Raw genomic sequence first — 12,674 nt, forward strand, 5'->3', positions numbered from 1 at the left:
AATACAACTTTTTGAAAAAATTGAAATTTTGGTCTTAATAATGTGTATTTATGTTGTAGAATGTCAAAATAAATATTTCATTTTAGAAAAAAACAGATATAAAAAAACTTTTAATATTTTTAGAAACAATTTTGAAAAATCTATTTTCAATAATATAAAGAAAAAAACCATTCGATCAAAAAAGTGATTTAAGATTTTGCTGTTTTTTTTTTTTGCATTTGAAGGGTATTTCCGTAACTTCAATCCATAATCCATGTTCATTCACCAGTGGCCGACGTGGCTCCCAACCTTTCTTCTCTCGTTCCCTCGCAGAACCCTAAACCAGAAACAACCTCAATCGAAAAATCCAATCTCGCACTCAAAACTTTCCGCCATAAACATCTTCAAACTTCATTCACAACACTTTCAATCGAGTTTCCAACATGACTGCATCGAAGAAAAATCACAAAGACAAACCAGTTCGCCGCAAGTAAGTTTTCTGAAATCTCAATTTTTTTCTCTCGAAATCTTAATTTTTGATGGAGGGGGTGCAGATAGTAAAGTGCTTATTGTGAAATGTTGTATGGTTAATTATTACATGTTTTGTTTATGATAGTGGAATTTGTACAGGGAAGAGAAACCAGAAGAACCAGAATTGCCGAAATACAGAGATCGAGCTAAAGAACGTAGAGAAGATCAAAATCCTGATTATGAACAAACTGAACTTGGCTTTCATGCTGTTGCTCCTCCTGGTACTGTTGATATTACGTAAGATTTCCACCACGTTATTTCTCAATTCGTATTTTTTTAATCAAAGCATGCAGCACAAAAAAAAAAAAACAGTTTCTGTTATTGCTCACGTTGGATCAATGGTTGGTTGGTCTTTTCTAATGGTGATAATGTTTAATAGGTCGTCTGATGCGCATAAATTATCTATTGAGAAGAGCAAGTACCTCGGAGGTTCGTATTTTACTTTTATTTTGTTCTACATTGAGCAATAGCGGTCTTGGTTTGCAAAGAAATAGTTATTCTAAAAGTAGTGTTGTCAAATTGCGACACTTGTTGTGGATGTTGTGTTGGATGAGTGATAAGACTAGACAGGATAGGATTAGAAATAAAAATATTAGAGTGTTGGAGCAGCGCCTATAGTAGAGAAGATGGTGGAATATAGACTTGGGTGGTTTGGACATGTAGAGAGAAGACCTTTAGATTCTGTGGTAAGGAGAGTAGATCATATTGAGAGAAGTCAAACAGTTAGAGGAAGAGGAAGATGTAGAAAGATTATAATATAAGTAATTAGGAACGATCTCAAGATTAACGATTTGGATAGAACCATGACCCTGGATAGAATATTATGACGAAAGTTGCTCCGTGTAGCCGACACCACTTAGTGGGATAAGACTTGGTTGTTGTTGTGGTATTGTTCTGCGGCATTATTGTTATGTGATACCCAGTTTAGTACAACTACAAGGTGTTGTCACTTGTCAAATCGCAGCAGTAGCAGCGGTATTGCACTGCACGCAGTGAAATTGGAACTAACCGATCTTTGTCTTTGATCCATAATTGACAAATTATCTAAATGTTTGTTTTTTCCCTCTTTTGGCTAACTATTGACGGTTTAGGACTCTTCTGCATGCACATATTGTTATAAAAGATTTGTTTCTGGGAGGGCTTATTACTTTGGTGCATTCAACATGACTATTGTTCAACTACAAAAATTGAAATCTTTTCTCACTAGATGTGTTTGACTACATGAATCAAGCAAAGTTGTCATTCTTTATCGCAAATAATTTATAATAGATTATTTAACTGCAATGCTCTCATAATGATTTTGTCTATAGTCCCCTTTTATCCCTAGTTACTGCACTATCTTCTAATTTCTCTTGTCATCCACAAATACCCAAGCCATCTTACAGGGTCTCTACCATCTTTTATACAAAGGGAGCTACCCCTACTTTTCCTCTATTGTTTTTGTTCCTACTCTTATCTTGCTTTGTGTGACCACTTTATCCATTGTAATATTTTTATTTGTCCACCACTAAGCTTCCTTTTTCATAGGCTCTTTACTACCCAACATTCATTCTCGTACAATATTGCCAATCTTGTAGTTGTGCGATAATATCATCCCCTAAGTTCTGAGTGGTGCTTTTCTATCCAAATGTTACCCCTAAGCGATCTTCCATTTCATCTACTCTGGTTGGATCTTGTGATTGGTTTCTTCTATTTCTTTGTTATTTTGTGAATTAGACCCAAGATACCTAAACCATGATACTTACAAAATAGTACATTCTCCAATTTTCACCTTGAAACTAGCAATTCTGTACCTCTTTGTTAAGCATCACTGATAGGTTCCATAAAGTCTCAACAAAGTTTTATGTTGTTTGTTAATTGTCTAACACCACCCTCCTTATTTTTAGGAGAGGGCTTGAGACTAGCTTTGTAATGCACATAGGCATAAATATAATGGTAAACCTAAACCGTTGTGATCTCTAATTTCCAGATATTGTAGATCCTAATATCGCGTGAATAGGTTGACTTGGAATTTAGAATTCCCTATGCTACATATTCTAATCATTTTTTCTTATTCAGGTTTATATTCTTATGTTTTTTATTACATTTTGACATGCTTGCTTTATGATAGTGTTTGTCTCTATTATCACCAGCATGATTGTGGAATCAATACATGCAAAGATTTTTGATGTAACTAAAAATTTAAGTCCTAACCGAATCTCTTATGTTAATAACTTATCTTGTTTGCTTTAATTATATTGTTCAGGTGATGTGGAGCATACACATTTGGTTAAAGGTTTGGATTATGCTTTACTAAACAAAGTAAGGAGTGAGATTAAGAAGCCAGATGCCGGGGATGATGGGGACGGGAAACCCAGGTGATTGAGCCAGTAGTTGTAGCTATGTGGTTGTACTGCTGTTGATTATAGCATTCTGTTGTCCTTTAAAATTTGTCTTAAGTAAAAATTGCTATGTTTTTGTTTTTTTCTGACAGAGTACCCAAGGAAGACCAGCAAGTGTCGATTCGCACAGCAACTGCTAAGGTTCTTTTTTTTGATTTGTATAGAAAAGGAACTGGAGAATCATTTTACAATTTAAGTGGAGATTGAAGCTACTAGTTTGAGAATTCTTGTCACTCGTTGGTCGTGATTCTTTTAATCTTTGTTTCAGTCAGTTTATCAATGGATTGTCAAGCCTCAGAGCATTAGCAAGACGAATGAGATGTTCCTTCCCGGTCGAATGACATTCATTTATAATATGGTGAGCATTTCCATTTTGCTGACAAGGCTCTAGTGTTTTATAGGAACATATGATTGCTATACTCTTTTAGTATCATAGAATTAGCATGTATAGTCAGTCTCGCAGCTGTATGTGTGTATACTTGTGCTCCAAGTCCAAGATACGAAACATTTGGCCATGTGCAATTTACAGGTGCCCTCAAATGCTCTTGTTTGTGTGTAGAAACGTAATCTTATAATTATTTGAGAAATGAGAGAAGTGAATATTGACTATATTTATATGGACAAAGAAGGCTCAAAGATTAAACCATCAAGTCACGTGACTTAATTTAAAAATCCATCCCATGATCATACGACTTGATATTTTAACTAGTGGCTAGTAGTAGTACATATTTCATCTGTCTTTGTTTTGAATGGGATGTGCATAAAACATTGCAATGGATATTGGACCTGTTAGGTACCCACAAAAGATATCCATGATGAGGAGGGTATGTAGGGTAAAACCCTGCATTATGAGTAAGAATATGAGCACATCTAACACACAGTTTCATATAAATTCAGAACTTATTATATGATCAATTGAAATTATTCAATAAAATATCAACTAGTTCTAATTTTTTTTTTTTTATTGTGTAGTTGATATCATATCAATACAATCTTTTTGCTTATCTCTCTGTACCTAAATCTGATGGCATAGGCATTTTCTTGTACCTCATTTTGTGCCTTTATTTTGCTGTGTTCACAGATATGTAGTTATAATCTCAATCTAAACACAACGCTAAAATAGCTAAATAGTTGTAAGTTATAAATCAGGTTAACTAAGAGATGCACTCATAATCTCAATTATGTTACATCTTTGATGATTTAGCTGTTCCACACATCCTGAACCTAGGCCAAACACACTAGTTTTTGTCTTCCCGAATCTGCCTCTTCATTTGTTCGTCTTCTCAAGTAATATTGTTCCGTAACCCAAACAGCAAAAAATCTACTTGAAAAATCCTTGTGGATTGATTCAAACAAAGGAATTTCAAAATAGCTCTTCTTCCACCGAACCTCAAAAAAAAATAGTGAATTAAGAAAAAGCTATATGCAATTATTGCAACATGCATATGGCAGATAGAAGATCCGATGGAACAACCATTTGCATAAACATTGAAATTTGTACAAGACTCTATATGGATCTATGGTAATATATCAAGAAAAGACCTTATGAGTATCTGCTATTATTGGAATATTTTGGATATTTGTTGGTTTGGATGTTTTAAGTAAGTAAAATATTTTGATTTCAATTTGATGATATTTGAATGGTCTTTTTTATAGACTTACTGTTATTGGTTAATTTCTAGACCTCCTTCAGAGTACTTATTCATTGTCCCAACTCCCAATCAATACCACCGAACCACTTCTTTGAAGATTTTTGAATGGTGTTTTATTCGAGTTCTAATGATAGTTTGTCATTTATTGATTTTGTTTTTAGTGGGTTATTTGTTGATTTATTATTATAGTTTAAATGCAAGTAATGGGTATGAGTACAAGCACTTAGGTATTCAGCAGGTACGTATATTTTTCTAATGAGGGTATGGGGATGAGTATTACAGTACCCTACGCATTGCCATCTCAGTGAGACCTTAACATTATAATACTCAAAGTAATGACAAGAAAGATCATTTGCGAGGTTCAGGGTAAAAACCTCGTGTTTGTAGACTGGTGGATCCAATCTTTTTATAATCTTTCTACTTTTTTTTCTTTTTAAATTCTCTGAAATCTATTTTCTGACTTAACTTATGTTTAATCTGATAGGAAGGTGGATACCATCATGATATTCCAACAACTTTGCACCGTAGTAAAGCTGATTGTCCAGTGCCCGAGGTTTGTAATCATGAATTTACTCTCTTATGTTACACAACTTGTCTATACTTGCATTTTCCTGATATACTTCGCTTTTATATGGGATAGGAAATGGTTACAGTTAATGTTGATGGATCTGTTCTAGATCGCATTGCTAAAATCATGTCATACCTCCGTCTCGGTTCTTCTGGGAAGGTCCTAAAGAAGAAGAAAAAGGAAAAAGATACTAAAGGTATTGATATAAGAAGATTATTTGGGAATTATGGTTATTATCTTCTAGACGTATGCATGTTAATATTGAACTCGTATAGTTTTACTCAAAAGCATGTTTCTGTTAGGTGCATTATTGTTAGTTTTCCTAGAAGATTATAATGGTTTGTGATGACTATTTTTTTATGTGGGGTGAAAAGCTTTTGATTAGTTTTAGTGGCATAGATCAATGATGTGAAACACCTACCTCGTTTCTTTTCAATGTTAAAGAAGTAAGAGTGAAATAATGAATGATAACATTCATTATATCCTATCTTATATGCACTTTACTTAAAAAAAAGAATTAATGGTTAATAAATTCCCCATACTCTCTTATTACCCAGGGAAATTTTTGGCTGTCGGTAATGGATATGACAAAGAGGATAAGCTGACAAAGGTTGAAGGTGTGGGGGCAAAGAATCAAACAGAAAGAGAATCTATCCTTCCACCTCCACCCCCCTTGAAGAAAAATCCTATTATTTCAAGGGAGAATCAAGGTCCAGCTGTTGCAGCTGTTGCTAGAGATGAAGATGATGACATTTTTGTTGGTGAAGGTGTTAACTATGAGATACCTGCTCCCCCAAGTCCTGTCTCTGAGGACATGGAAGAATCTCCTAGAAACAAAGAAAGACCTCAATATTTCACTGAACCTGTTTATGGCCCTGTCCCACCTTCTATGATGGATCAAGGGTGGCAAGAAACGGTAAGTTGATGCCATGTATTTTGATTTTGGATTGCTGGTTTACTCTGCAACATTATTGGAAAAATTTCCCTACTCCTGTTACGAATATAGCATACACATTGTCTATGCTGATGGAACAAAATTTTTTAGTATGGATATTGGATATCCTTAATTACCATTTTCTTCATGGGCATCATCTTCAGCACCTACTCACACATTATCATGAGATTTTACTTTTCATGATGAGAACAAAATGTCACTAAAGTTTTGTAGACATTGTCATCACAAGTTTTTTCCTTTTCAAAACCTGTTTTCATGCGACTACCTCCCACATTTTCAAATCCATTGTCTAGTCCTACATTTCTCTTACACTAATATGTAACTGTTGTGAACTTCACCCATGTTATCATATCATCCCTACCTTCATTAGATTACTTACTATCTTTAGCACAGCTCCCTTCATAAACATCACCATTCTCTTCTGCTACTATTTCATCTTGTGTAAGTCTTGCACTGAGTATATATCTTATACATATATTAGTCTCACCTATTGTGAATTGTGAAACTAACCATCTTAATGGCATGGTTTTGGTAATGACAGCATGGTTGTAGGGACTATAGTTTAATAAGCCAAATTTTATATGAAGTCAAGAACTATTCAGAAATTAATTATACTATTTATACTTCTCTCTCTTTCATAAGATTTATTCTACTTGAATTATGTTTGATGGTGTATTAATTTCCTATCTTTTTTCATTTCATTGTCTGGTCTTAGAATGGATATGATGTAATGCAAACACAAGCCATGGTTGGTGGCTACCAAGGAGAATGGCAGGAGTACCAGTATGCTGAACAACTGGCTTACCCTGATCAATATCTTCAGCAAAATATGCAGACTTATGATGTCCAAGCAGATTTAAATGTTCCACAAGATCCACGCTTTATGACTCAAGAAGAAAAGGACCGAGGTTTAGGATCAGTGTTTAAACGAGATGACCAGAGACTTCAGCAGCTGAGGGAGCAAGATGCTCGTGAGAAAGATCCCAACTTCATCTCAGAGAGTTACTCTGAATGTTACCCTGGGTATCAAGAATATAACCGCGAGGTAGTGGACAGTGACGAGGAAGCTGACTTGTCTAAAATGGATATGGGAGGAAGGGTAAGTAACATTGATATATCTTGTCATTGATACTTGTATTTATCTTGAAATAACTATTTGAGAAAATTAATAATTTTGGTAAGCTTGCTTATAACCAAACAATGTGTTGAAAGATCCAATATTGAAATGTGCTCTGTCTGGACAGGCAAAGGGCCGTCTTCATAGATGGGACTTTGAAACCGAAGAGGAATGGGCCACTTACAATGAGCAGAAGGAAGCAATGCCAAAAGCTGCATTCCAGTTTGGTGTGAAGATGCAAGATGGTCGGAAAACACGTAAGCAAAACAAGGACCAGAAACTCAACAATGATTTGCACAAGATCAACAAGATACTTTCAAGAAAGAAGATGGATAAGGAAGGGAATGGTGAGGCTGGCCAGTATGAAGATGAGCCCACCCCCGGAAAGAAGCTTCGAGTATGAGTCCTGTTCACTAGACTGTACTGTAATATTTATAGAATGAGATGAAGATTTTCAATTTATATCTTAAGATTGTATTTATTGATATTTTTCTATTTTTCCCATCTGTAGAAAGTAGTAACCTTGTTCAGGCTTTTTTGTCATGTTCATAAAATGAAAATAATTGGCATTAATATCTACTGGGTGTCTAACGTCAATTCTTTCTCATCTCGTGTCTTATTTAACAACCTCCCACAAGCTGAAGCATGATAAATGTGAATGTGTTGAAAACCTTGAATGTTTTTGTGAAGAAATCTGCTAGGTGAGACTGGGTGGAATAGGGATCAATTTGAGTAATTACTGTGAATATTTTTCCTGAAAAATGATGATCTATTTTTAAATATTTTGTTCTTTCATTAAAAATTGAATTAGCTGCAATGTGTTCATCACAATAAAAAACTAGTGACTTTAAGTAAATACATCAATCACTGTAGCCCACTAGAAGCAAATGATAAAAGTACTGCAAAGTTATGTTAAACCGAATCAAATCACATTGGTTTGGTTCGGTTCGATTTTATTTCTAAAAGTCAATGGAACCAAATCAAATTGCAATTTTTTCCCTTGCGGTTTGCATAATTTTTTATGTCAAAACCGCTCAAACAGCATCGTGAATACCTCTAATAGAACCACTCAAACCACACCACGAATATCTCTAATAGAACCGCTCAAACCGCACCGTAAATACTCCTAATAGGTTAAGGGGAGTAGATGCTAGTTTTGACCAGATCATGTCTATGTCTACATTAATTATATCTTTTGACATATTGAAATTCAAACTTTGGTATGTGCTACTTCAATGTCAAAAATATATCTCATCTTTCCCAAGTTTTTTATTTTGAAATCATTATCCATAATTCCTTTGATTCTCTCAAACTCTTCTAAGGAATTTCTCGCAAGAATTGTATCATCCACATACACTAGAAGTATGGTGAACTTCGAGCCTTGTTGTAGAGTGAAAAGATAGTGATATGTATTTGACTGTTCGTACTCTTGCTTGCTAAGAATGCCTGCAAGTTTCTGATGCCATTTCTTGCTTGTTTGCTTTAGACCATAGAGTAACAATAGTAGTTTGCAAACCTAATTTGGTTTGTAATGAGTTGCTCTTGTAGAATTGTTACGTAAACTTCTTGCAGCTCACCATGAATAAATGCATTTGTGTACACTGTTGCAAATATTAGAAGATAGGGGTGAAATCATTCCCAAAGTATCTTCAATAAGTGAATAATTCCGAAATTATTAGAGAATATTGCTCAAGGCTATAGATTTCAATTTGCAATTGAGATAAAGTCACCATTAAAGAAACACTTCTTTAATTCATTTTGAACATGAAGTGACTTTTCCAGAAATAAAATGCACTGAGCAATGGAGCTTCCCACTATGATTCACAAATGTATTAACATATTGCATCGAGTCCAAGCTTTGTAACTAAGCATGAATGTAGGCCAAGCATGATAGTTCGAGCGAGTGAGAACAGGAGTTACCACCATTGAATAAGGTCCATAGGTGAATAACATGAGGAGGTGGTGGAAGATTTGTAGCATTGCGAGCCATTAATGAAGATAGATTGATGCACAACATAGCTTAAAAAAAGTCTGATACCATCTTAAAAATGCCACCCAATGATGCAAAAGAAGAAAAGTGCATTAGCTTAAGGAAGAAGAGAGGAAATAAACTCTTGTATCTAACTGCTCTAACAACCAAACTAAACAACTCAGTAACCAACTCTAAAAAACTCAACAAAATGAACTAATCTATCTGACACTACGAGCTCTAATCACCCGCAGCTAACAGTTTCGTGTCCTCATATTCAAAGAGTATAAAGAATCCTCCGCGCGATGAATTGAAGCATTCATGCACCAGTTCGAAAAATATTACCAAAATAGTATGTGGTACAAATGTTTTTATTCTTCTTCTAGAATCACATAATCTGGGACAGAGAAAGTATGATAAAACAACATAACTAAATATAACATTATCAAGTTAAGAGGTTGCTATTTTTCGACGAGTAGTAAAGAGGTCATAGTAGTTCAATTTTGCCACTCTCTACTAGTGGCTTTATTGATTTGTAACATATAAAGTAAAGGACACCAGCCTCCATTTCAAACAGCTTTGACCTGTAAAAACAATCAAATTAATCTGCTTTCTATATTTTCTTAAAAAGACGGAATAAACTCGTGCAAGAAAAAGAGAATTATTGCCTGTCATCAACAGGTCCGTCTCCAAGCTGAATGCCTGTGAGATAATCTTTACTTCTACACAAAACAAATGTGTCTAGTCGCGGCTCTGGAACTGAAACATGCAAAAACAAATTATTTGTCAAAGCAGATGCTTCATTAGCAAAACGATTTCAAGTCAAATAAGCAAACAAAGCTACAAATTCACAAAACAGCTTCATGCATAAAGTTCATAAAATGTTGAGAAAAGGTACTACAGAAATGATCCTCGGACTCTGATTTCAAGTCATTCAATCTAATCATTCCAAAATCTATCATATTACTTGTCAAAATGCTAACAATAATTTTTTTATAACGGACTGATTTCAGTTTAGGCAAATCAAATTTGAATACATCGAGTCCTAGACAGACAGAATGGTTGATAAGAAATAACAAAATATCAAAACCAAAAATGACATTGACAAACAAGAATGGAAAATTACTCATGTCATCCTCTTCGCTAATTATGGATTGCCTCTCATGAGACTGATAATTTTCAGGCAGTTTTGATAGAACACTCTCCTCCAGATGTTTCTTTAAGTCATCTGTGCACCTACAACCAGAAAACTAGATTAAGAACCACAAGAATCCTACTTTGCTACTACCTTTTAAAACAAATTAAAAGTCCGAAAAAATTTCTTGTTAAAACAAATTGAACAGCCTTACCTTTCGGTGAAAAATTTCTCATCCTTAGAAAGCCTGTTCCAAAGTTCATCAGTTTTCCGGATGTGGAACATGTACTTTTCAATCTGCAATATAAATGTGGTTATTAAAATTGACCGAAATGCAATCTAGGATATACAACAATAGGTGACTCACATCTTGATCAGTATTCAAATATTTCAGCAACTAATGTGTTCCTTATTCATATAAAATCTATGATACAGGTAGAAACTAAGGTTGTAGTAAACATTATCTCGCAAAATAGATGAGATACAAAAAATTAGAAATTCAATCTAGTTTAAGATCAATAAGGCCACTGCTATTGGGTGGTTCCACTGGTTTGAGCAAAATGTTAAAGGAGTTAAAACACCGGAGCAATGTAGTCAAGCACGAGATCTTAAGTAGGATTGTCCGGCTTGTGAAAGATCATAAAACTCGGATCGTTAGCACGACACATAAGATCTTACCGAAGGGAAAATGGTAATTTCATATATAAGCAAAAACATGAAAATTATTATACATGCCTAAAAAAAGCCCCAGCATGTTTTTTTTACAACCGTGCTTCAAAAAGCTTGATCTTGACCGTACCAATGACGAAAACGATCTTTCTCTGATCGCAGGACTCTCAGGCATCCTTAGCACGAAAGATTTTACAATCCTACGATCCAGCACTCAATCTTGACTACACTGAACCAAAGTCCAACTTCGGTTAACATAACAACCAATATACTATCCGAGTTAAGGTCATTGCTAATACTCCAACTTCAATTAACATAACAACTAATATACTAACCAAGTTAAGGTCACTGCTAATACTCCAACTTCGGTTAACATAACAACTAATATACTAACCGAGTAAGGTCACTGCTAATACTCCAACTACGGTTAACATAACAACTAATATACTAACTCAGTAAGGTCACTGCTAATACTCCGACTTCGATTAACATAACAACTAACATACCAACTAAATAAGGTCACTGCTAATATTCGAGTGTACAAGTACAACAACAAATTATTGGTTCATTTTTCTGAATTACTTGTTTGAGTTTATGGCTGTTTACCTTCAAGATACGAATACGAAGATATGACCTTAACAGAAACAGGGTTCTATCCAAATCCATTTGATACAGAGACACCGAAAGAGGGTCAGTCCCAACACTAGATTTTTCCTCCACAGTCTCTTCCTGCACAAAACAACACCCAATAAGAATCAAATCAGAAGAACAAACTCCCAATTTTCAGAACAAAAACAAAAAACGCAATAGGGTTTGAGATGTTACCATCAATTCAATTTGTTCTCTGACACGTGCAATCAAATCCGATTGAAAAGGAAGAATCTCTGGTGCTGCCTTCTCATTACGCCAAGCTCGTTTGAGAAGTTCAACATCAGTGGTTGAAAGCATGGCATTGTAATCATCTTCAGCTTGCGTTGATTGGTCTCCTTCCACGGATCTTGAAGCCATTGATTAGAATTTAGAATGGAAATGAAAAAAACACAAACTTGAACCTTCTCAGTAGAAACTAGAAAAGTAAAAAAATTTATGAGAAAATCGCAACATCCAAGGATTTAGCGCACTCGATGTTAGAGATTTTGTTTTTTGATACGAGGAGCAGAAGGATTCAGCGGATTTAGGTTTTTGTATAGAGACTGTTTTTGGAGTGTTTTATTATTTTCAAATAAATGAAAAGAAGAAAAGCTATGAATGAAGAGGAAAAAAGCGTGTGACTCAGTGAGAGACTAGCATCAACTCGTTAAACTGCCATCTGAATTTTTTATTGACAATCTATATAAATATATATATATATATATATATATATATATATATATATATATATATATATATATATATATATATATATATATAGGGCCGACCCTGGATCAGGGCAAGCAGGCCCATGGCCTCAGAAAAATGGAGGCCTCAATTTTGGGGATGCAGTTAAAATTTATAATTCTGATATAATAAAATATATTTCTGCCAGCAAAATAATTTGACATATCTATAGATGTTAGGGGTGATCGTATCCGAACCAATCCAAAAGCAAAACCGCAAATCGAACCAATCCAAACCGAAACCGCAAAAAACCGCATTTGGTTTGGATGATTTTGGATGGTTTTTGGACTGAACCGCACGGTTTGGTTTGGTTTGCGGTTTTTATTTCACGAAACCGAACG

General features: G+C 34.7%; 2 protein-coding genes across 3 annotated transcripts; one reads left to right on the top strand and one right to left on the bottom strand.

The window, feature by feature from the left end:
* Positions 1-239: 239 nt before the first annotated feature.
* Positions 240-7,762, top strand: LOC131634015 (suppressor of mec-8 and unc-52 protein homolog 2-like). Of its 2 annotated transcripts, none has more exons than XM_058904681.1 (11): positions 240-469; positions 596-747; positions 890-939; positions 2,756-2,867; positions 2,984-3,032; positions 3,160-3,249; positions 5,028-5,096; positions 5,184-5,307; positions 5,669-6,027; positions 6,782-7,165; positions 7,311-7,762. In XM_058904681.1, the coding sequence occupies exons 1-11, from the start codon at positions 254-256 to the stop codon at positions 7,584-7,586; spliced, it is 1,881 nt and encodes a 626-aa protein (XP_058760664.1). In that variant the 5' UTR covers positions 240-253; the 3' UTR covers positions 7,587-7,762. The 2 variants fall into 2 exon arrangements, with proteins under 2 accessions (XP_058760664.1, XP_058760665.1); XM_058904682.1 differs by having other exon boundaries at positions 279-469; positions 610-747.
* A 1,480-nt stretch (positions 7,763-9,242) lies between these two features.
* On the bottom strand, positions 9,243-12,267 carry LOC131634016 (DNA replication complex GINS protein SLD5-like). The gene is made up of 6 exons (XM_058904683.1): positions 11,782-12,267; positions 11,563-11,685; positions 10,502-10,584; positions 10,279-10,388; positions 9,821-9,911; positions 9,243-9,736 (listed from the first exon to the last, which is right to left on the bottom strand). The coding sequence occupies exons 1-6, from the start codon at positions 11,962-11,964 to the stop codon at positions 9,640-9,642; spliced, it is 687 nt and encodes a 228-aa protein (XP_058760666.1). The 5' UTR covers positions 11,965-12,267; the 3' UTR covers positions 9,243-9,639.
* Positions 12,268-12,674: the final 407 nt, after the last annotated feature.

Source organism: Vicia villosa, unplaced genomic scaffold, assembly GCF_029867415.1.
Source record: "Vicia villosa cultivar HV-30 ecotype Madison, WI unplaced genomic scaffold, Vvil1.0 ctg.001205F_1_1, whole genome shotgun sequence".
Classification (NCBI taxonomy): domain Eukaryota; kingdom Viridiplantae; phylum Streptophyta; class Magnoliopsida; order Fabales; family Fabaceae; genus Vicia; species Vicia villosa.